This window comes from Motacilla alba, unplaced genomic scaffold, assembly GCF_015832195.1.
Source record: "Motacilla alba alba isolate MOTALB_02 unplaced genomic scaffold, Motacilla_alba_V1.0_pri HiC_scaffold_31, whole genome shotgun sequence".
NCBI classification, from domain to species: domain Eukaryota; kingdom Metazoa; phylum Chordata; class Aves; order Passeriformes; family Motacillidae; genus Motacilla; species Motacilla alba.
In genome coordinates, this window is record NW_024037405.1 from 1,696,564 (window position 1) to 1,719,046 (window position 22,483).

The 22,483-nt window shown below is 58.1% G+C and overlaps 4 protein-coding genes across 4 annotated transcripts in view; 2 read left to right on the top strand and 2 right to left on the bottom strand.

The window, feature by feature from the left end:
• LOC119696487 overlaps window positions 1–22,483 on the bottom strand; it is a 1,710,157-nt gene that overhangs the window by 1,085,752 nt on the left and 601,922 nt on the right.
• Window positions 1–22,483, top strand: part of LOC119696488 — a 1,499,846-nt gene that overhangs the window by 1,058,332 nt on the left and 419,031 nt on the right.
• On the top strand, window positions 5,176–7,279 carry LOC119696504. The gene is made up of 2 exons (XM_038126252.1): window positions 5,176–6,226; window positions 6,336–7,279. Exons 1-2 carry the CDS (start codon window positions 6,170–6,172, stop codon window positions 7,128–7,130), a joined length of 852 nt encoding a protein of 283 aa, XP_037982180.1. The 5' UTR covers window positions 5,176–6,169; the 3' UTR covers window positions 7,131–7,279.
• LOC119696461 (serine/threonine-protein kinase pim-2-like) lies at window positions 15,684–18,961 on the bottom strand. The gene is made up of 5 exons (XM_038126192.1): window positions 17,948–18,961; window positions 17,198–17,564; window positions 16,374–16,553; window positions 15,968–16,117; window positions 15,684–15,736 (listed from the first exon to the last, which is right to left on the bottom strand). Exons 1-4 carry the CDS (start codon window positions 18,959–18,961, stop codon window positions 16,011–16,013), a joined length of 1,668 nt encoding a protein of 555 aa, XP_037982120.1. The 3' UTR covers window positions 15,684–15,736; window positions 15,968–16,010.

Here is a 22,483-nt window from a genome sequence, read left to right on the forward strand (position 1 = left end):
TTTCCTATTTTTGTCTGTAATCCATTTTCAATAATTTGTTGTTTCTTTTTAAGTAGAGCAGTACTTTAGGTCATCTAGTCAGGATCGGGAAGGTCTTGGGAGCAGCTGCGGTGTGGATGGGCCGTGCCCTTGGAGAAGGCTGAGGACATCGTTTGGGACCAGCTTTTCTTCCAGCCGTGGAGGGCGTGAGGTGGGTCCCTGTCTGCTTGGCAGGGTGGGATCAGAGCTTTTGGGAGATGGCAGCGAGCACAGGAGCATCCTGCTCTGGGCAGCTGCTGAGGAGGTGGATGTGCCCTGGCTGGCTGCAGGCTGGGCACATGTGCTGCCCTCCTGCTCTGCTCCCAAAGGCAGCAGTGATGGGCAGCTCTGGGCACAGCTCTGGGCACAGCCAGCATGGCCTGGTGTCACGATCCACCCTCACGGACAGGATTGTGATTGTTCGTTATCTGCTCTCAGGGTACAAAACACCAACACGGCAAGGGGGTTTGCAGTAACAATCAAAATCAGTGTACTTTATTGAATGATCACAGCCAAATGCATTGGAGGGGATTGGGGAAGAGAGAGAGAGAGAGAGAGAGAGAAAGAAACCCTGAAGGAAAGAAAAGGCAAAGAGAGAAAGAATAAGTATATCTACCAACATAGAGGTGATGTAATTCCAGTCAGGGTCCAGCTGACATCCAGTCGAGGAGTCGCCTTCATGTTGGGGGAGATCTCGAGTTAGCTAGCTGACTCGAGGGGTTTTTATTAGAATTTTCCATTGAAAGTTGCAAAGGAGGGGGGAAAAGATACAATTGTCTTATGATCTCAGCAGTGGGGCAGAGCCATTGTTTTCCCTGGTTCAGTGGTCACTGCCTGCAGGCAAACATCTCAGTTTGATCAGCTGTTCTCCCCCACACACACTGCCCTCCTCCTCCCCCCAGGTTACAGGTTTCAGTCCTTGAGGAGAAAAGGAGTCTTTTCCATATAGGGGTTTCATGTCTCAGTCTTGGAGGGAGTGGCTTCTCCCATCTCAGTCCATCTGCCACGGTGGTTGTACAGTAGATGAAGGGTCTTTTGTGGAGACCACCAAAGGGTAATTCCAGAAGAGAGTCCAGCCAGGCTTGGGGGTGGAAAACTCCAGGCCATTGTCACAGCGCGATGCAGGCGGAGGAAGGTCAAGGTGCTCCTTGTCCTTTCACTGGGAGCAGTGTAGCATGAGGTGGACAAACGCACCTGGGAACAATAACTCAAGTTCCAGTCCCGGGGCCTTGGCAAGCCCCACCAAACCAGGATGTAGGATCCTCTTTTGGTGGTCTCAGTTTTTTCATGACGATCGTGAGGCAGATGAGAAAGCAATTTTGGGCAGAGTCTTACACCCTGGCAGGAAGGTCTCCTTGGATTGCTGCAGATCCAGGTTCTGACTGTGGCTCTGTTCCTCTCTCTTCCAGCCCTTCAAGCCCTGAGTGAAAACGACAGCCCCTCCCACATAAGCACCTTTGTTCAGGCGATGTTCCAGGGAAGAGCTGCAGAACTACTTTCATCTGCTGCCTCAGAAGAACCAGTGTCTCCTGAAGACCTCCAGATCCCTTGGAAGATGAGACCACCTGGAGATCAGAGGAGACCAGCTGGAGCTCCAGGCACAGCTGATGACTGGCACAGCTGAGCCTGTGGGAAGCTCCCATAGCTCCTGCCTCCTCCCTCCCTGTTGACAGCTCCCTCCCTCCAGCCCTCAGACCCTGCCCATCCCCTTTCTTCCCTCCCAGCTCATCCCCTTGCTTTGCCTTCCATTAATAAACACTTTGTCTTCTGTGCTTTACCTGCATCTCTGTGGAGCTGAAGCGATGCAAATCCAGAGCCCTGGGACACACAGGCCCCTCCTGCCGTTCTCTTCCACGCTGAGTTTTGTGCACAGACACAGAGGAACGAGGGCAGATCAGGCTGGAAAGGTGCCTGTGCTGAAGGCCCAGTTCCACAACACTGTGGAGTTACAGATCTTGCTGAGCACCCGGGAGCCCCTGGATTTTGGAAGAGCCAAGCCAAGGATGATCTGAACCCAGCTGTGAGGGATCCCATGGCAAGCATCCACGGAGGGCACAGGAGCTTGGAATGCAGAAAGGTTTCAAGAAGAGCTTCCTGAAAGCACAGCAGTGCTCCATCCCTGCATTGGATCAGGAAGAGGGCAGAACCAGAGACCACCAGGGCTTAACAGAGAGCTTTGGGTGTGCCTGAGAGCAGATGAAGCAGCAGCACGGTGCCCGAGACTCGGACGCGCGACCGTGCCAGTGCCCGGAGCTCTGTCAGGCAGTGCCGGGATCCCGGGTGTGGTTCTGGTCCCCACAACCAAGGAATGGCAGCCCCAGCCTCAGAGCCAGTCAGAAAGCCAAGCAAGTGAGACCAGAGGGAGGGCAGCCTTCCAGTTTCTCTTGGGCATGGATGCAAAACAACCCCTGCTGCTTCTTCCTCCGCCTGTGTGTGGGGTGTGCTGGTGGCAGAGGCCGCCAGGTTGTGCTCTGCGTTCCAAAGCCTGTTGAGAGCGGGCATGAAAAGCGCTGCGTGCACAGCAGAGAGTCCTGGAAGGGGCTGGCAAGAGCGTGCTGTGGGGACAGGGCTCTGGGCTCTGGCCGGGAACAGCCTGGGTTTGCTGCCGTGAGCGCAGGCAGGAGTTGAGGCAGCTGAAGAGGCAGCGGGCAGCTTGTGTTTCCAGAGGGCCAGGGGCTGCACCTCTGAACCTCCACTGGACACACACTTGGGGGAATGTGAGCTAGAGCTGGAGTGCCTGTCCTGAAAGGACCTGGAGTCATTCAGCCTTGCCAGCTTTTCTTAACAGTGTGTTGGTGTTCCCCAGGAAAGCTTCACATGTGGGGAAATGCCTTTGGAGGAAAGGGGCTTGCTTCTCAAGGAAAGTGCTTCCCAGGCAGCTCCCAGTGAGGGAGGTGCAAGTGTCCCCCTTGGGCTCTCTGTGCTCCTTTCAGTCCTTGAGGCCCCTTGCACTTGGCACAGGGGCAGGGCAAGGGAGAAGGCTGTGAAGAGCAGGTTTGGCATCAGCCTGGACCTGCAGAGACCAACCCAAGCACCTGCAGCAGGGTGTGTTCCCCTCCTTTGGGCAGAGGTGTGAGCAGGAGCATCTCTGTCCAGCCACGAGCCCCAAAGCTGTCTTTGAGAGCTGTGAATTAAAAGGCCTTTACGCACACACTTTTCTCATCTTCCCTTTCTGCTGCGTTTCAATTCTTGGCAATATGCATTTGCCTCTTGCTTGGAGGAAGCTGCTGTGGCCCAGGGCCAGCACAGGGCTGGGCTGGGTGGGCCAGGCAGCATGGAGAGTCTTGGCTGATCTTGCTGTGTCCCCGGCCTCAGAAAAGGCTTGGAAGCTTTGCCTGCCAGGGTGTCCTGCTCATTGTCTCTCCCTGTGCATCCTGGAGAGAACAAGGTGGGCATTTCTGGCAGCTGGGCATCAGCAGGCCTTAAAATGGGGGCGAGTTGTGGAGCGAGCCCAGCTGAGATACCCTGAGAGGAGCCCAGTGCTCCTTGCTCCTCTCTGCTGACACGTTTGTCTGGTTTTGGGATGAGCCTGGCTGTGTGAGGGGTGCTACGTGGACACGAGACAGCCGGTCCTGTCCCGCTGGGTCCCAGCAGTGCCTCGCAGCAGTCCTGCATCCACGTCAGGATGCTGGCCAAGAGAGGTCCTGGAAGCTGAGGCAGCTGATTTTCAGCTTGTGCAGGTGCCTACAGGTCAAGGCCAATGGTGTTCCCTCAGGATATAGCAGTCCTGAGGGGTCTCCCTCATTCAAAGAAATTGGCAGAGGGTTGATGCATTGTCTGCCAAAAGCCCTTTTATTGGCCTGGCAGGAAAACAGGAGTCTGCAGCCCACTAAAATGCTTCTCCACCATGTATAAATGTCAGTGGGTTGATGTAGGAATTGTATCAAAAATGCCATCCATCTTTACGCTGCTGAGGTGATTCGACAGGCAGGGGGTTAGAAATACACTGTGTCACATTCCTGTACTTGAAGCTGGTGTCCAGGTGCTGGCCAGGAGCGCTCTCCATGCCCTAAAGCAGCACAAAGTCTTCCTCATGGCTTCCCTGCACAGGGCTGATTCTGTACTTGCCCTTAGTTCTGCTGGCAGACCATGTCTAAAGCTTTTTGTCAAGTCACTCTCAGTCAATCAGGCCTGCCAGGTTTTTCTTCTGCTCACTGGTGCAAGTACTCCTGTGTGTCTGTGCTAAGTACTTGTTGGCTAATGGGAATTGCTTGTGCTTCCTTATGTCAAACAAGGGCCTTGTTCATTGCCAAAGGGGCCTGAGGCCACCCTGCTCCTTGTGGCAGCAGTTGCTTTCCTGTGGAATGTCCCACCTCCCCCAGGAGTGAAGAGGGAGCTGGAGAAAGAGCTTGCCAGGCTGCTCTCCATCCTTTCCCAGCAGTGCTGGCTGAGTGGAGCAGTCCCAGCGGAGCGCCAAGGTGCCAATGGAACAGCCGTGCCCAGGAAGGCTCGCTGGGAAGGGGGATCCAGGAGCCACAGGCCTGGCAGCCTGAGCTTGCCAGCGGGGAAGGCCTTGGAGCAGATGCTCCTGAGTGCCATCCCACGGCACGTGCAGGGAACCAGGGCGTCTGCTGGAGGCTGGGACAGCTCTGCGGAGGGACAGGGACAGCTGGGGGTCCTGGCGGGGTGTTGAGGGATTCTGTGCGGGAGTTTGGGGGGTTGGTGTTGGTGGGGTGTTGGAGAAAGTTGTGTGGAAGGTGAGAGGTGTTGCCTGGAATTTGAGTCACTTTGAAGGCAGCATCTGTGGTTTGGCACAGCTTTGGTTAGGGAGGGCAGAAAGAACATCTGTGACTTTTCCTGTTCATGCTCCTGATTCTCCTGCAGGGAACAAGAGGGGAGAGCTGGACTTTACTGGCCACTGAGATATCTGTACCAGGGGGAGGATTAGCCCTCTTGCCATCTACTTCTTTCTTTGGGGTCCTTTTGTAACACCAAGTGAACTTGCATTTCCTGAGAGCTTTTATTCCTTAAGAGAATTAGGATATTATCATCCCTTCATAGAAAACCATTTTCAAACCAAAGAATGGCCCTTTTTTTGCCTCTGTGTAGTGTTATGTTCTGTAAAGTGACTCTCAGTGGATGACATGATGGCAAATGAGTCACTGCTTTGAGATGGGAAGCAAAATTCCAACTCTTCACCTTCTCAGGCCATCCCAATGAATTTGGGAAGTTTGCAACTTTTTGGAGCTACTGGAGTTGAGCAATGGCAAGGAAAGCTTTCCTGAACTGAGGATTCTTAAATGCCAGATTCTTCTGTGCCTTTGCTGTGAAGGTGTTTTTCTGCTGAAGGAAATGACTTCAAGGAGAAAATAATTCCAGCATGGAGTAAGAGCTTGTGACAGAGACCAAGTGTTGCCAGCAGTTGCTCCAGGTGCTCCTGCCAACAGCCCCTGCAGGGAGGAGCACAGCCCCCAGTGCACGTGGGCTTTGGCTCCCTGTGGCACAGAAGCCCCCCGGGGGCACGGGTCTCTGGGGCAGGAGATGGGCACCAGCGCTGCCAGGGCTGGGGGTGGCAGCTCTGCTTGGGGGGGACTCTGCCACAGCTGCTGATGCCAGCGCTGCCCGGGCCCCAGGGCTCAGAGCAGCATTGGTGCCCTGGCCCACACGTTCCTTGTCCGTGTCACAGCCGCGGGTTCAGGATGGCCACCAGCTGGGACGTGTCCCAAGGAGGCCGTGCCAGCTTCTGTGGAAGGTCCCGTGCCCTTGCCAGCGCGGCTGCGTCGGCAGCCCTGGGGGCTCCTTCTGCTGCCCTGAGCCCGCAGAGCAGGGCAGCGTTTGCTGATGGTTTGAGCCGCTCCTAAAGACCCTGTCAGGCTGTCTGAGACACTTGGGGCCAGGGATTCCTTCCAAGCTGGGCCACTTTGGGTGGGCTGGGGGCAGCCCCAGGGCAGGGGGCAGTGTGTGCAGGGGCCCTTTGTGACACGGTGCAGCACGGTCAGCGTGGCATGGAACGGGTGTCCAAGGGCCCTTTGTGACACGTGGTGACACAGGAGCTGGCGGTGACAAGACCACGCCACAGTGCTCGGAGCACGCGAAGGGACAGGACGGGACAGAGCGGTGCTGTGAGGAGCCCCCGCACAGCGCACTCGTTCGTGTCTGACCTGCAGCTTTTCCCAGGTGTTATTCCTGCAGCTCTTTGCCAGATCCAGCCATGGCGCGGACACAAGAGCAGGACCCCGCCCGTGGCCTCTTCCGCAGAACAGCGCAGGTACCTGCAGCCATCCCCACCTGCGCTGGGCCTGCTGTCACCGCTCAGCCCAGCACCGCACTTGCAGCATTCCGTGGAACATCCCTGCCTTCTTGCCCTTCTCCTACAGCTGGTCTGCAAATTGATCAAGAGAATTCGGGAGGAAGAGACCAGCACCATGGGCACTGGGCTCAGAGCATACTCGCACATCTTCAAAACCAAGACCAGTGCTGCCCTGCTGGATATGCTCGTAGAGGAGGGCTTTTCCAACCCAAAGCAAGTAAGCAGCCTCTGGCCAGGGTTTCATCCTCCCAGCAATTGCTTGGCCTCCCAAGCCACGCCCGCTGGTCCCTGTGAGCCTTTGAGGCCATGGCAGCGTGGTGGGAAGGGAAGCACTTCTCTGGGGAAGCTGGGGACATTCCTCCCTCTGGCAGCTTTCCAAATCTCCCCGTGCCTTCTCCAGGTGCCCGCCATGGTCAGGTACATCCACCAGTGGCTCATGGCCAATCAGTTTGCTGAGCACAGGCTGAACAGGACCCTGCTGGATCTCACCGAAGCCCAGCCCGCTGACGTACTAATGACGCTGCTGCGTGTGGCCCCATCCTGTGACAGGTATGGGGCCCAGCTGCCCAGAGGGCTCAGGGCTCCCCAGCCCATCAGCCTGTGCAGCCTGTGCCAGGTGTCTGAGCAACAGAGAGTTCCAGGGCCCTCTGGCTGCTCCCTTTGCCAGCCCTGGCACGGCAGTCCCCAAGCCTGCTGCCATGCTGCCTCGCTGCCCCTCAGGGGCCTGTCCCCACAGGGCTGGGCTGCTGGCTGCTGCTGGCCAGTGGCAGTGGGCAGAGGCAGAGCTGGCAGCCAGCTCAGGTCCCCGCTGCTGCCCAGGCCACAGTGCTGTGTCCCAGACCCCCCTGAGACAGAGCTTTAACCCCACAGAGCTGCTCTGACCATGTGGAAGAGCATCATGTGCTCGCCCAGGACTGCCGAGCCTGCGCTGCTGGTACTCCTGGATGTGCTGGGGAGCTGGCATGAGCACAGCACGGGCACCTCCGATGGGGACAAAACGGGTGTCTTTGTCCTGGCTGTGAGTTTCTGCAATTGGCTTTGCTGGCCCCAAGGCCGCCTCTGCAGCAGCTCTCCATCCTCCTTCCCCCACTGCATCTCCCTGCCTCAGGCGCTGGGCTGAAACCTGGCCCAGGGGCAGCCACAGGGGCACCAGGCCCAGTGCTCCCCCTGCGTCTCTTTGGGCCTCTCCCTGCCGTGCTGGGGCCCTGCCACACGGACACCTCGGCACTGAGCGCTGTCTCGGGGCCTTTGTCCTTTGCAGGCAACTGTGGTGATGTGGAACATCCTCCAGGTGCCCTGTGTCCCACATACGGTGACGGTGTATTTCCCCCGCCTCTTTGTGCATCTGCTCTTCCAAGTGCTCTTCAGCACTCTGGATATGCCAGAGGAGGTGGATACCTTCTGGAAGGGATGCCAAGAGAAATACGGCCTTGCCACCAGCCCCAACAGCTGCTCCATGCCAGTCCTCCTGTCCCTGCCATGTCCCTGGGCAGGAGCCAGTGCTGCCAGCGTGACCTGGGCTTTGCTCTGCACGCAGGTTTGCAGTGCAGACCCTCAAGTCCCTGCTCTGCCGAATGCAGCACGAGGATGTGGTGCTGGCCATGGAACGCAGCTGTGGCTGGGACACGCTGCTGTGTGCTGACACCCACCACCATGCCGTGGGTCTGCTGGCACGGTGAGACCCCCTTCTCCCCGCTGCCTCTGACATTTGTGCTCTGTGCCCAGGGTGCCCCACACAGTCCCCACGGTCATGGGCCAGAGGGCCTTGTCACCCAGGGACAGCCAAGCAGGCTGGAAAAGGCTGGGAGAGGAGGGTGCCTCCTCCAAAATAAGTCCAGGGCCCCTTGCAGGATGCTGGGCAAAGACCAGAGCTCTGTGAGTCAGTCCTGGCAGAGGTTTGTCCCCATGGCCCACAGTCTTGGTTGCTTCTTCTCCTGCTGTCAGGGAGATGTCCTGTGTCTCCATCTCCCTGTGTTCCCGGATCACTCGCTACCTGCTGCGGCTGCTCAGCACACAGGAGCCACGCTGGGAGCTGCCCGCCCTGGCGTTCCTTGTGCAGGTGAGCCTGATGGCCAGCGCTGCCTGGCTGAGCTGCCTCCCAGCTCTCTGCCCTCTCGGAGCCGCAGCTGCCTGGGACGGTGCCCGCGCCCTGTGCTGCTGCCTGGGCCCAGCCCTGTGCGGTTCCGGGCTCCTGCCAGCCGGGTCCCCTGTCACTGCCCTGTGCCTTTCAGGTCCTCGAGCTCCTGCACTTGAGTGAACGCGGTGCTAAGAGAGTCCTGAAAATCTTGTCAAGGCACCTGCGGAGCGAGTGCAGGGAGAGGCGTCGCCTGGCACTCAGGGCCCTGCTCGAGCTCACTGAGGAGCCCCCGATGGTGAGAAGGGGGCAGGGGCTGAGCTGGGGAATGCAGTCGTTTGGGCTTGGCTGGGATTTTGCCGCTGGGGCAGCTGCTCCCAGCTCTCCTGCCTCCCGGTTCAGCTGCCCGAGTGCTTCCGGAAAGGCCTTTGGCCTCCAGGCCTTGCAGCAGCAGGATGGCATTTCACCACCTTGTGTTCCGCACAGACCAAAAAAATGGTGAGCCTGACTGAAAGTCTTGTGGAGCTCCTGCAGGACGCAGATGGAGAGATAGTTAGCATGACAGTCATGCTACTCAGCTTTATCATCTTGGACAATGACATGCTGATACCCGGCCCCATCGCACTGCAGCTGCTTGAGGCGCTCGTGCCACTCTTTGACCACGTAAGGCTCGCTGCCCCCAGCCACGGCCACTGGCTGCTGCCCGCACACTTTGTGCCCTGTGCATTTGCAGGCCTGCGCCACGCTGAGCCCCGTGCAGCCAGTGCTGAGGTCTTTTTCACTTCCTTTCATACAGGACAATAACCAGGCACAGCTGCTCTCCATACTGCTTTTCCGAACATTGGTGACTCTTCCACAGGAAAAGGAAAACAAGGCCCTGAAGACACCCCTGCGCCAGAGCCTGCTGCCGCTCTTCTTCCACTGCCACAATGAGAATCGGCTTGTGGCACAGGTGAGGATTCAGGGGCTGCTGCTGTTCCCCTGGCTGGGGGCTCGGCTGCCTCCTGCCCTGGCACCTGCCGGGCTGCAGCCTCCTCCAGGCCTTGGCACAGGGACGCGGCTCCTGCACCCTGGGCTGTGGGGCCATCTGCGCGTCTCTGCTGCTCTCCAGGCTTCTGAGGCAACACTGCTGTGTGTGGCCCAGTTTCTGAAGAGGAGGGATCTTGAACAAGTGGTGAAGAACAAGTAGCTGTGGAAGTTCACCGAGTGCCTGGTAAGGAGGGGCTGGAAGGCCCAGGCTCACCCTGGAGCAGCCCCCTGAGCGCGGTGCTCAGTGTGCGGCGCTGGCAGCTGCGCCCCTGCCCGCGGCTGCACCCAGAGGCCGCGCGGGGCTCTTCTCCAGGCTCCTGGGGGCCCGAGCCGGGGGCCGATGGAGCCCCGGCCCGGCGGGGCTGCGGGGCGGGCCGGGCACCGCGGCTCCCCGGGCAGCAGCCGGCCCTGTGCCCCCTGCAGAGCCCGGCGCCTCAGGGCTGCTGGCCGCGCCTCAGGGCTGTGCGGGCAGGGGAGGCCGGGGCTGGGCGCAGCGAGCGCCCGGCCCAGGGGCTGAGCCCGCGCCGAGCCTGCCCTGCTGCCGCTCTCTGCAGCTGGCACACGACAGGAGCAGAGCGGCCGAGCACCTGCGCCGGGCCCTGCCGTACCTGCGGAAGCCACAGGAGTCCCTGCGAGCGGCGGCCATCAGGTTCCTGGGTGAGCCACGAGCCCGGGCTCCCTCCCCGCCCCGCCGCAGCTCGGCCCCAGCCCCAGCTGCTGCCCCGGCAGCGCCGTCCGGGCCCGGCGCCGTGGAGCCCCGCCTGGCCCGGGCGCTGCTGCCGCCCTCTGGCAGCCGTGCCCTGGGGCGGCAGCGTGCGGCAAGGGCCCGGGCTGAGCCCTGCCGGGCCAGCAGGGCGTGCGGCCACAGCGCTGGCAGCGCCGCGGGCAGGGAGCTGTGCCGCCGGCGCCGTGACAGGCTCTGTGTTCCCAGGGATGGCCGGGCGGCAGCTGAGGGGGCAGCAGCAAGAGCTCCAGCTCCTCTGCAGCGGTGAGTGAGGGCAGCGGGCTGGCAGCGGGGGCTGGCGGGGGCAGCTGCAAGCCCTGCCCCGGCTGCCGAGGGCTCTGCTCCCTGTGCGGACGAGGGGCGGCGTGGGCAGAGCGCACCGAGATTTCAGGGCCACATGGGCCATTCGTGGCCAGCAGCTGCGGGCTGATCCCCTTGGTCCCTGCTCCCTCCTGGCCATGGCTAGAGCCGCCTGGCATGGCCCTGGCAGGGGGCTCTCCTCGGGTCCCCTCAGATGCAGGATCTGACCGTGGATCTGTTCCTCTCTCTTTCAGCCCTTGAACACCTGACAAAGGTCATCAGCAGTGCCGTGTCAGACGAGGCACTTCAAACATTGTATGTCCTGCGGGCACTGCAGAGTGAGCCATATTCCATCTTCCAGAGGCTGCAGGATCGGCTCCGCAGGGCATGGAGGACACGGCCTCGTCTGTCAGGGCTCGGCTGGCTGCGCTGCTGCAGCTCTGCAGAGAGCTGATCCCAGAGGCTCTGTCTGCTGGGGCCACCTGGGCCAGCAGGCATTTTCTGGTTCTTTGAGATTGTTCTTGTCTTCTTTTTGTTTATTATTTAGCATATGAATATAGGATGTGTTGTACTAGACAGACTGCCAGGAGCTTTCTTTTGCTGCCCAGGCTCTGCAGGGCATAGAACAAGAGGGATAAAAGGGTGCTTGGGCTCAGCAAGCTGCCCAGGCGTGCAGTGTTGCAGGGAAAGTGGCCAGAAGCCCCTTGGCCTTTGGTGGTTCTGCTGAAGCCTTTGTGCTGCCGGCAGAGCGGGTGGGCAGGGGCCGGAGCTGCGGGGATCCCTGCCAGAGCGGTGTCTGCAGATGGCCACAAGCCCTGTGCCAGGCAGGAACCGCCATCTGCGTCCTCCTGCCCGTGTGCTGCTGGCTGCATTGCTGAGGGCTCCCAGGTGCCTCTTGATGGGGCTCCTCTGCAGCTCCTGTGGGGCTGCGGCGCTGCTGCCGGGCAGCTTGGCCGGGCTGGGGGAGACCCTGAGGGGACGGGGCCACCAAGGGATGAGGGGCTGCGAAGCCCTGACAGGACAAGGCAGTGGGAGGGCACGAGGGGATGTGTGAGGGACTGGGTGGCTGTAACGTTGGCTCGGGGAGGGTGGAGACAAAGAGACCACTCACCCCGATGTTCATGTGGCAAACACAGAGCGTTATTCTCAAGCCCTTCCTTAGAAGGGCCTTTGAAAAACCCAGTCTGGACAATTTCATTGCTCTGATCTCTGTGCCCCTTCAGGCTCTGGCCAGTGAAATGCTGCAGCCGTGGCAGAGATGGGACTGGGCGAGGCCCCTGTCAGTCCCAGCAGGGCTGGTGCATTCACACAGTGCTAGCCAGCCTGCGCTGGGACACACGGCAACAGAGTGCAAGGCACAGCTCCGGGGGCTGCCCAGGAACCTCAGCTCTGGCAGCACTGTCTGCCCCAAGCTCCAGGGGCTGCAGTGGGAGCCCGGCTGGGCTCTGCCCTGGGGCCATCCTGCAGGGACAGCTGGAAACAGGCAGCATTCCCTTGCCACAAACAGCCAAGCCAGGGCTGCAGGGCAGCTGCTCCAGTGTAAGACTCTGCCCAAGATTGCTTTCTCATCTGCCTCACGATCGTAGTGTAAAAGACTGAGACCACCGAAGGAGAGAGAGTCCTACATCCTGGTTTGGTGGGGGTTTGCCAAGTTCCCGGGACTGGAACTTGAGTTATTATACCTCACGCTACACTGCTCCCAGTGAAAAGGACAAGGAGCACCTTGACCTTCCTCCGCCTGCATCGCGCTGTGACAATGGCCTGGAGTTTTCCACCCCCAAGCCTGTCTGGACTCTCTTCTGGAATTACCCTTTGGTGGTCTCCACAGAAGACCCTTCATCTACTGGACAACCACCGTGGCAGATGGACTGAGATGGGAGAAACCACTCCTTCCAAGACTGATACATGAAACCCCTATATGGAAAAGACTCTTTTTCTCCTCAAGGACTGAAACCTGTAACCTGGGGGGAGGAGGGCAGTGTGTGTGGGGAGAACAGCTAATCGATCTGATCATGTTTGCCTGCAGGCAGTGAACCAGGAAAATAATAGCTCTCCCCACTGTTGAGATCATAAGACTATTGAATTCTTCCTCCCCCTCCTTCCCAACTTTCAATATAAAAAACCCCTCGAGTCAGCTAGATTCTTGAGATCTCCCCAACGTAAAGGCGACTCCTCGACTGGACCTTGACTGGACCTCGAAGAATTGCATCGCCTCTATGTTGGTAGATATACTTACTCTGTCTTTCCTTCCTTTCCTATAGGGGTTTTCTTTCTCTCTCTCTCTCTCCAATTTCCTCCAATGCATTTCGCTGTGATTGTTCAATAAAGTACATTGATTTTGTTACTGCAAACCCCCTTGCCATGTTGGTGTTTTGTACCCTGAGATCAGATAACGAACCATCACAATCTTGTCCATGAGGGCGGATCGTGAAACTCGGCCACCGTGCTGCTGCTTCATCTGCTCTCAGGCACACCCAAAGCTCTCTGTTAAGCCCTGGTGCTCTCTGGTTCTGCCCTCTTCCTGATCCTGTGCAGGGATGGAGCACTGCTGTGCTTTCAGGAAGCTCTTCTTGAAACCCTCCAGCATTCCAAGCTCCTGTACCCTCCGTGGATGCTTGCCATGGAATCCCTCACAGCTGGGTTCAGAACATCCTTGGTATGGCTCTTCCAAAATCCAGGGGCTCCCGGGTGCTCAGCAAGATCTGTAACTCCACAGTGTTGTGGAACTGGACCTTCAGCACAGGCACCTTTCCAGCCTGATCTGCCCTCGTTCCTCTGTGTCTGTGCACAAAACTCAGCGTGGAAGAGAACGGCAGGAGGGGCCTGTGTGTCCCAGGGCTCCGGATTTGCATCGCTTCAGCTCCACAGAGATGCAGGTAAAGCACAGAAGCCAAAGTGTTTATTCATGGAAGGCAAAGCAAAGGGATGGGCTGGGAGGGAAGAAAGGGGATGGGCAGGGTCTGAGGGCTGGAGGGAGGGAGCTGTCAACAGGGAGGGGGAAGGCAGGAGCTATGGGAGCTTCCCACAGGCTCAGCTGTGCCAGTCATCAGCCGTGCCTGGAGCTCCAGCTGGTCTCCTCTGCTCTCCAGGTGGTCTCATCTCCCAAGGGATCTGGAGGTCTTCAGGAGACACTGGTTCTTCTGAGGCAGCAGATGAAAGTAGTTCTGCAGCTCTTCCCTGGAACATCACCTGAACAAAGGTGCTTATGTGGGAGGGGCTGTCGTTTTCACTCAGGACTTGAAGGGCTGGAAGAGAGAGGAAGAGAGCCACAGTCAGAACCTGGATCTGCAGGAATCCAAGGAGACCTTCCTGCCAGGGTGTAAGACTCTGCCCAAAATTGCTTTCTCATCTGCCTCACGATCGTCGTGAAAAAAATGAGACCACCAAAAGAGGATCCTACATCCTGGTTTGGTGGGGGCTTGCCAAGGCCCCGGGACTGGAACTTGAGTTCTTGTTCACAGGTGCGTTTGTCCACCTCATGCTACACTGCTCCCAGTGAAAGGACAAGGAGCACCTTGACCTTCCTCCGCCTGCATCGCGCTGTGACAATGGCCTGGAGTTTTCCACCCCCAAGCCTGGCTGGACTCTCTTCTGGAATTACCCTTTGGTGGTCTCCACAGAAGACCCTTCATCTACTGTACAACCACCGTGGCAGATGGACTGAGATGGGAGAAGCCACTCCCTCCAAGAGAGACATGAAACCCCTATATGGAAAAGACTCCTTTTCTCCTCAAGGACTGAAACCTGCAACCTGGGGGGGAGGAGGAGGGCAGTGTGTGTGGGGGAGAACAGCTGATCAAACTGAGGTGTTTGCCTGCAGGCAGTGACCACTGAACCAGGGAAAACAATGGCTTCGCCCCACTGCCGAGATCATAAGACAATTGTATCTTTTCCCCTCTTCTTCCCAACTTTCAATGGAAAATTCTAATAAAAACCCCTCAAATCAGCTAGCTAACTCGAGATCTCCCAAACGTGAAGGCGACTCCTCGACTGGACGTCAGCTGGACCCTGACTGGAATTACATCACCTCTACGTTGGTAGATATTCTTTCTCTCTTTGCCTTTTCTTTCCTTCAGGGTTTCTTTCTCTCTCTCTCTCTCTCTCTCTTCCCCAATCCCCTCCAATGCATTTGGCTGTGATCATTCAATAAAGTACACTGATTTTGATTGTTACTGCAAACCCCCTTGCCGTGTTGGTGTTTTGTACCCTGAGATCAGATAACGAACAATCACAATCCTGTCCGTGAGGGTGGATCGTGACACCAGGCCATGCTGGCTGTGCCCAGAGCTGTGCCCAGAGCTGCCCATCACTGCTGCCTTTGGGAGCAGAGCAGGAGGGCAGCACATGTGCCCAGCCTGCAGCCAGCACATCAACCTCCTCAGCAGCTGCCCAGAGCAGGATGCTCCTGTGCTCGCTGCCATCTCCCAAAAGCTCTGATCCCACCCTGCCAAGCAGACAGGGACCCACCTCACGCCCTCCACGGCTGGAAGAAAAGCTGGTCCCAAACGATGTCCTCAGCCTTCTCCAAGGCCAGGGCCATCCACACCGCAGCTGCTCCCAAGCACTTCCCGATCCTAACTGGGCGTCCTAGAATGCTTCTCTACAGAAAAACAAACAACAAATTATTGAAAATAGATTACAGACAAAACTGCGAAAAGAGAAAAAAAGTTAAAAATTGTATCGCTATCAGGGGCTTCAGGAAGGCCCAACCCCAACATGCTGGGGAAAAACCCACCCACGGGTGAGGGAAGCCCTCGCTATCTCCCTTCCCCCCTGCACTGCCCCCCAAAATAACAGTGATCCCCAAGCACACAAGGGCAGTGGAGCAGCCCAAGCCCTTCCTTGCCTGCACAGCAAAGCAGCCCCTGCACAGGTTCTGGAGTCCCACCTCTGCTCCCACCATGGGCGTTGGTTTGTGTCGGGCTGGCTGCCCCAGCCCCAGCCCCAGCCCGGGCCACGGTGGCTGCTGGGGGCTGTTGGCAGGGCCAGGAGCCCACTCCCATTTCCTAGCCAGCCCAGCCCATGCCCCCCCAGCCCTGCCAAAAGCAGCTGGGCAGCCGACTGAAGGATCAGCTGCATCCGCCCCAGCAAAGGGGGAACCTTTGCTTCCCAGCCAGGCTGGGCAATGCCCAAATCTGGGAGCATTTCCCCTGGTGTGGACTCATCTGTAAATTCGCTGGGGGGCCTGGCTTGGTAGAAGGTGCCAGAATCCAAGTCCATCATCTTCAGCTGGCCAGAAGCCAGGTGCAGGAAGAGGTTGTCATCCTTGATGTGCTCCTCGCTGGCTCCAGCAGCAGCAGCCCCACCTGGTAGAGCTTCTCCAGGGGCTCCTTCTCCTTGCCTGGGGTGAGACCAGGCTGTCAGGGTTCTGCCCAGGGCCCCAGCTGTCCGGGAACCAGGACAAGCAAAACCAGCTTGCATGGCGGCCACCAGTGCTGGGCAGAGCAGCTCAGCTCCAGCACAAGGGCTGCATGTTCCCATCTGATGAGCCCTGGGCAGTGACACAGGCAGCACAAAAAGTCTGGGTTCCCTTGTTTCTGATTGCCAAGGCATGTGTGCAGCTCTGACTTACCAGGGCCCTGCATCAAAGGGGGCCTGTGGCTCTCTCCCTTCTTCTAGGGCAGATGAATATCCTGCATCCAAGGATGACACAACAGCTCTTCTAATGAGGGCCTTTCCACGTCCAGCATGGATAAACACCGCCTGATCAGATCTTGGCACTCTGGGCACAGAAACCAGAAACCGCCGGTCAGCTGCAGAAGGCTCCTGTTGCCTTTGCCCCACTATTCCCGTGCCCAGGCCATGCTGGACGTGCTCAGAGCTGGGCCTAAGCTTTCCCATTGATTCCCTGTTTTGGAGGAGAGCAGGAGAGCGGGACATGTGCCACCTCCTCAGCAGCTGCCAGAGCGGGATGCTGACGAGCCCGCTGCTGTCTCCCAGCACTGGCATTCCCCCCGTGCCCAGAGAAGAGGATGCACCTGGAGAGAGCCGTTGTGGCAGCGAGAGCTGCTGGTCCCAGCTGATCTTCTGGCCCCTCCTGAAAGGGTGCTCCCCGCAGACCATCTGGTGCAGCACGATGCCCAGGCTCCAGATGGTAGCTGGCTTGCCGTAGTACCAGCCAAAGTGGGTCCATTCCGGGGGGCTGTATGAGCGTGTTCCTGTGGAATACAGATGGAGTTCATCAGGGGGATGCTGCTGCTCCCAGAGCCTGGCCCCAGCATCCCTGGGCATCTGGGGGCTGCCCCAGTGCCACACAGGGTGACCACTGCCCTCTCGCCAGCACCTGGGACTTGTGTCATGACTTGGGGTTGGAAAAGAAGCCACTCATGTTGGAAGAGGGCAGTGGAAGCCCTTGCAAAGGCTCGACGATGAAAAAATCCCACTCAGTGCTGGGGGAAAAACCATGCCTTCATCCACCCTGCCTGAATTGCCCCAAAAAATATTAGGAAGCCAAAGCAAACCAGGTGAGTGGAGCAGTCCAAGCCCTTTCTCACCTGCACACCAAACTGCCTGGGGCACAGGTTCTGGACCGCCGTCCATCTGCTATCCCCACCCACAGCTGTTTTTGTCCGGCTGGCTGCTCCAGCCCCAGCCCCAGTCCTGGGCAGAGTGGTGGGCAAAGGCTGCCAGCAGGGCTGGAATCTGCCTCCCTACCCAGCCCTGCTCAAAAGCAACTTGGCTGAGATCTCAGTGCCATGAAGGGCAGCAAAAGGGAGAATCCCTGCTGCCACACCCAGCTTGGGCTGGGAGATGTTGGGCCATGAGATGCCGGGACCAGGAGCACACCCCTGCGTGGGCTCACCTGCAAAGTGAATGTAGGCTGTGTCTTGCAGGTAGGTGCCACAGCCAAAGTCAATCAGTTTGGCCTGCCCGGTGGCCAGGTCAACCAGGATGTTGGCTGGTTTGATGTCGCGGTGCAGGACCCCGCAGCTGGTGCAGTGCCGCACGGCCTCCAGCACCTGGCGGAACAGCTCCCGCGCCACCTCCTCGCACAGGAAGCCCCGTGCCCGAATGAAATGATGCAGGTCCTGACACCGCTCCGGGCGCTCCAGCACCATCACGATGTCGTTGGGGAATTCACACCACTCCAGCAGCTGGATGATCCCGGAGAAGCCAGTGGACACCTTGGCCAGCAGCACGATCTCCAGCGGTGCGCTGGTGCCGTCGGGCTGCGGGAGGAGCACGATGCCGTCAGTGGGGCCGATGCCCTGCCAGAAGTGGGGAAGCCCTTACCCAGCCCGGGATGCTCTGCGCCCTGCGCTGGCCCCACGCCCGCTCTCCCTCCAGGCGTCCCAAAGGCTCCCACCCTGCCGGGCCTCGCCTCATCCCCGCCCGGCACGGCCCGGCTTCTGCCGCTGGCCCCGCTCACTCACCAGCTCGCCCCAGTGCTGCACGTGGTTCCGCGGCACCCTTTTGATGGCCACCTGCAAGCCAAGGGCAGCAGCGGGATCAGCTCGCCGCCCGCCCTGCCCACACCCAGCATCCTCCTCCTCCTCCTCCTCCTCCTCCTCCTCCTCCTCGTCCCTTGCCCGCCGCCGGCCCCGCCGCTCACCGGGGCGCCGTCCGAGAGCCGCGTGGCCGCGAAGACGCTGCCGAAGCCGCCGCGCCCCAGCAGCGAGCCCAGCCGGTACTGCTCCTTCAGGCCCCGCTGCGCCTTCCCTGCGGGCGGGACGCGGCTGTCAGCGCTCGGCCCGGGGCCAGCACCGGCCCCCGAGCGCCCCTCAAGCGCCCCGGGCCGGCCATCGCCAGCCCTTCGCTCCCTGACACGGGACAGCGGCGGCTCGGGGCCGGCGGCCGCGCTGCCGAGCGGCGGAGCTCGGGCCGGGGAAGCCGCAGCGGAGGCGGCGGCAGCGGCCGCGCCGCCTGTGTCCTCCGCGGGCCCCGGGAGGAGCCGGGGCCGGGGTCGGGGTCGGGGTCGGGGTCGGGTCTGGACCCTGCGTCGGGGCCGGGGCCGGGCTCGGGCCAGGCGGAGCCAAAGGGCGGCGATGCCGCCCCAGCCCCAGGCACTGATGCCCGCCCAGCAGCGCCACCGCCAGCACGGCCAGAGCCGCACGGAGGCGAGACCGCGGCGGGACGCCCGGGGCCGGGGGCCGGGGCCGGGGCCGGGGCAGCCCCGCCCGGGGCCGGGGGCGGGCCGGGGGCATGGCCCGGGCCGGCAGGGGGAGAGGGAGGCGGGGACAGGAGAGGGACGCCGCGAGACGGACACCGAGAGAAGGGTGCCCGACAGCGGGAAAGGGACAGAAAGAGAAAGAGAAAAATAGAGAAAGAGTGTTGTAGAGTCTCTGCTTTTGCTGCCGCTGCTTCCGCTGCTGCTGCTGCCGCCGCTGCCGCCGCTGCAACTGAAGCCCCGGGGCCGTTTGTCCGCGTGTCCGTTCCCCTCTCGCCCCACGAGCCCCACGGCCGAGCCCCCGCGCGCCCCGGGACAGCCCCTTGCTCTGTCCAAACACGGCAGCTTTGCAGCCTTGAGCCCACATGCAGAGCCCTGACTCCCGCACACTGGCACAGCAATCCCCTCGCTGCCTGCTCTGCATTGGCCTTGCTGAGCCTCAAACACTGTCGGCCACATTCCCTTGCTGGAGGATTCCTGCCTTAGCCAAGCACTGCCCTTACATCGCCAGTGTTGCTTTCAGTGACAACAGGGGAAGGCAAACTGTGTGTGGCTCCAGGTATTTTAGAGTGTCTAAAACTCGCCAAGTCACTGATCTTAGAGGTGAGGTGCATTTGGAATGAATGGGATGGAGAAGTAGTGCAAGATGGAAAAGGGGAGCATAGAAAGAAATAAAACATCTTGGATTGTTTCTTTCCATTCTCATTTCATTTCCTAAAAGCTGTTTCACTTTTCCCTGAAGCTTCTCCACAGTCCTGTTTGCTCTTTCCAAGCGCCTTTCCTGGAGAACCAGGTGCAGCTTCTGTCACAAGATGTGCCACCAACTGCAGCTTCTCTTGTTTTCCACACCGTGCGTGCAGCATGACTCTTGCAGCAAAGCAGGACAAATACTACAAAAACTTTACAGCTTGTTCTTTCTTTTCCTTGTGGGCTGGGGAGTTGTGGCATTGGTCAAGTTTTCATTGTTACTGTTCTACCCTAAGAAAACATGACAGGCTCCCAGGAATTGTCAGGGAATGCAAGCCTGAGTGAATGCAGAGAAAGAATCTCCAGAGCCTGCAGCCAGAAGTGGAGAGTTGTGTGATAATCATTCCATCATGCCCATGGACAGCTTGAAAGTGATCCAGAAGATGAGATAGGGCTGACAGGGGGAGTTTGTTTCTGTGTTGAGTTCAGATGCTTCTACATCTCATGCACTGATATAAATCAAGAGTACAATCAGTTCATGGTAAGCACCAGAACAAGCTGGACCTCTCAGGAGATGACTGAGGGGATCTGAAAAGGGGAACTGCAGGAAATGACTTGGTGAACTTTATCTGTAAGAAGGGTCATTTTTTTCCTAATAATTTCCAGTCTGTTCCCTCCCGTTTTATCCTTCCTAACAAAGCCATTTTCATCCCATATTCCCCATGAAATGGGAACCCCGAGCTTGTGGAAGTGCCTGAAAGATGCCCTGTTCTTCTGCAGGGACACTGAGGCTGCAACAGGAGCCTGAGCTCCTCTGGGTCAGCCTCCTCTGAGCTGGAGTGTGGAGGATTTTGTGGAAAGTTAGCTAGCTGAGAAAGGTCACGCAGACATAATACCATTGGTTAAGCAAGAAGGAGACAAGTATAGGAGTCAGCAGTCAGTATAAAGCAAGGACACTGTGCCCTTGGTGCAACAACAGGATAAGGAGGAAGATCTTTGGTTAGAAATATGAAGAAAAGCAGAAAAACTGTAACAGTATAACTACAAGAATGCAGAAGTAGGTGTAGCTGGCTGACAAGTGACTGACCAATAATGAGCTCGCCTTTTGCAATATGTATTAGCCTCATTAACACCAATATAAATATGTGTGGCTATCAATAAAGTTTGGGATTTGCTGATCACTCATATTGAGTGCCGCTTTTCTCCCGCCGACTCCAACAAAATGGTGCCCCAGGCGTGATAGCCGTAACGGGATACCACGGTGGATCGGTGTAGAAGTTCGGGTCCTGTCGCAGCAAGGACGGCGAATAAGCACCGCTGGAAAAGCGAAAGGTGCCGCGCCCTGGGTGACCTCAACGGAGAGCCCGGCCGATACGTGCTGCCGAGACCTTGTGGGGCTGCAACAGCGCTGACGTTTTAAAATGGAAATGGAAAGGCAAGCAGCATATGGCTTATTTACTTGCTTTTTAAAAAAGCGTCAGGTTAAGGGCATAGATTTGCAGAAAGAGCTTCCTGGGTTGTTAGCTTACGGGTATGCACTAGGAGTTTTTCAAAATCCTCATACAGTGCATGAATTAACGGGGTGGTGTAAGCTTGGGACAAGCTGTGGGAGGCAGCTATAGATGAGGATAAAACTGCAAAAAAGTTGGGAAAGCTATGGCGAGTCGTGCACAATGAGTTATTACAACATCAGGCAGAAGAGATAGCTGCGCAGCAAGCTAGTGTAGCATATGATAAGAATAAGAGTTATGGGGACTGGTCAGATTGTCCGTTACCCCCTGCCACATCTACAGTCATTCTGCACCAACAGCGGCTCCTTCTTCAAGCAGCAGCGCTCCCCCCACGGGCGCTGCAGCAGCACCGTCCGCACCGCCTGCACCAAGGCCAGACCCTCCCCCTCCTCCTCCTCGTAATGAGCCGATCCCTGGGGCAGAGAGTGACCCAGCGGGGGCCATTGCACGAGAGCCAAGGGAGGCGTGGGCGGCGGTAGCAAAAGAGATCTTGGATACGGGGGACAGTGAGGCTATAGCTGCAGCTATGGATGTTGCCTGTCCAGTGGTATTTACACCTCTGGCAGGGGGCGAATCTCAAGCAACAATTACGGCCCTGGATTGGAAGCTATTGTCACAATTACGATCCACAGTTAGTCAGTTTGGGGTGACCAGTGAGCCCACAAAGCAAATGCTTGACTATATTTGGGGGACTCAGGTGTTACTGCTGGCTGATTGCAGAGGAATAGCGAAGCTTATCTTCACTCAACATCAGCAGCTCCTGTTTAATGCACACTGGCAAACACTCTGCCAGGAATGTGTCACAGCAGCAAGGCAGCCAGGAGACCCGCTACACGGAATAACCCTAGAGGAGCTAGTGGGTTTAGGGCCTTTTCTTCCTACGGAGGCGCAAGCATTAATTGGTCCCAATAAATGTCGGGAAGCTATGCGCCTGGTACGACTGGCCATAGACAAGATAAAAGAGCCAGGCGGGGTCCCCTCTTATATGGGAATAAAGCAAGGAAGGGATGAATCATTTGGATCTTTTATAGATAAGGCGGCCACTGCTATCAAACGGGCAGGAGTCCCTGACTTTATGAAAGGTGCTTTGTTGAAGCAATGTGCACTCCAGAATAGCAACCAGGCTACGAGGAACGTATTGAATACCCTAGGAGCTAATTGGTCTATAGAAGAGGCATTAGAACGATTGGCAAATATGCCCGTAGGAAATCAGGCAATGTTAGTAGAAGCTATTAAGGAGTTAGGAGTAGGATTACAGAAACAGGCAGCAGCCTCACAGAGTCAGGTGTCAGCTGCTCTTGCTCCCCTACAAGCAGCGGCAACAAATGCTCTGCGGGCTCTATCTGCTGGCTGATTTAAATGTTACCAGTCAGACACCCACAACACTGCTGTCAATACCTCAGCCCAGCTCCACTACAACCAGCCACCGCCGGGAGCCTCGGGCTGGACGTGGCAGCCTCAGCAGCAGTAACATTGATGACCACCCACCCGGAAAAGGTGCCGACTGGAATAAAGGGACCAGTCATTATTGATGGACAACCTATGGGGGCTTTGTTGCTGGGACGATCATCGGCCACCATGATGGGATTATTTGTTTTGACTGGGGTAATAGACGCTGATTATACGGGGGAAATTTGTGTCACTCCTTTTCCACCGATAGGAATTGAGAAAGGACAAAGGATAGCCCAATTGGTTCCATTGGAACAGATGACTAAAACATTGCCCCCTTGTCAATCGCAATCGAGGAGAGAACGAGGCTTTGGTTTACTGGGAGCACTTACGT

Bases quoted from the DNA above. Each gene is read 5' to 3' on its own strand.
- LOC119696504 (XM_038126252.1), top strand. From the start codon at position 6,170: ATGGCGCGGACACAAGAGCAGGACCCCGCCCGTGGCCTCTTCCGCAGA. The intron at 6,227-6,335 runs GTACCTGCAGCC...CTTCTCCTACAG, and splicing joins TCTTCCGCAGAACAGCGCAG to CTGGTCTGCAAATTGATCAA.
- LOC119696461 (XM_038126192.1), bottom strand. From the start codon at position 18,961: ATGTGGCCGACAGTGTTTGAGGCTCAGCAAGGCCAATGCAGAGCAGGC. The intron at 17,565-17,947 runs GTGAGCGGCGGG...CTCCTCCCGCAG, and splicing joins GGCTCTCGGACGGCGCCCCG to CCCGACGGCACCAGCGCACC. The intron at 16,554-17,197 runs GTGAGCCCACGC...TGTATTCCACAG, and splicing joins AGCCTACATTCACTTTGCAG to GAACACGCTCATACAGCCCC.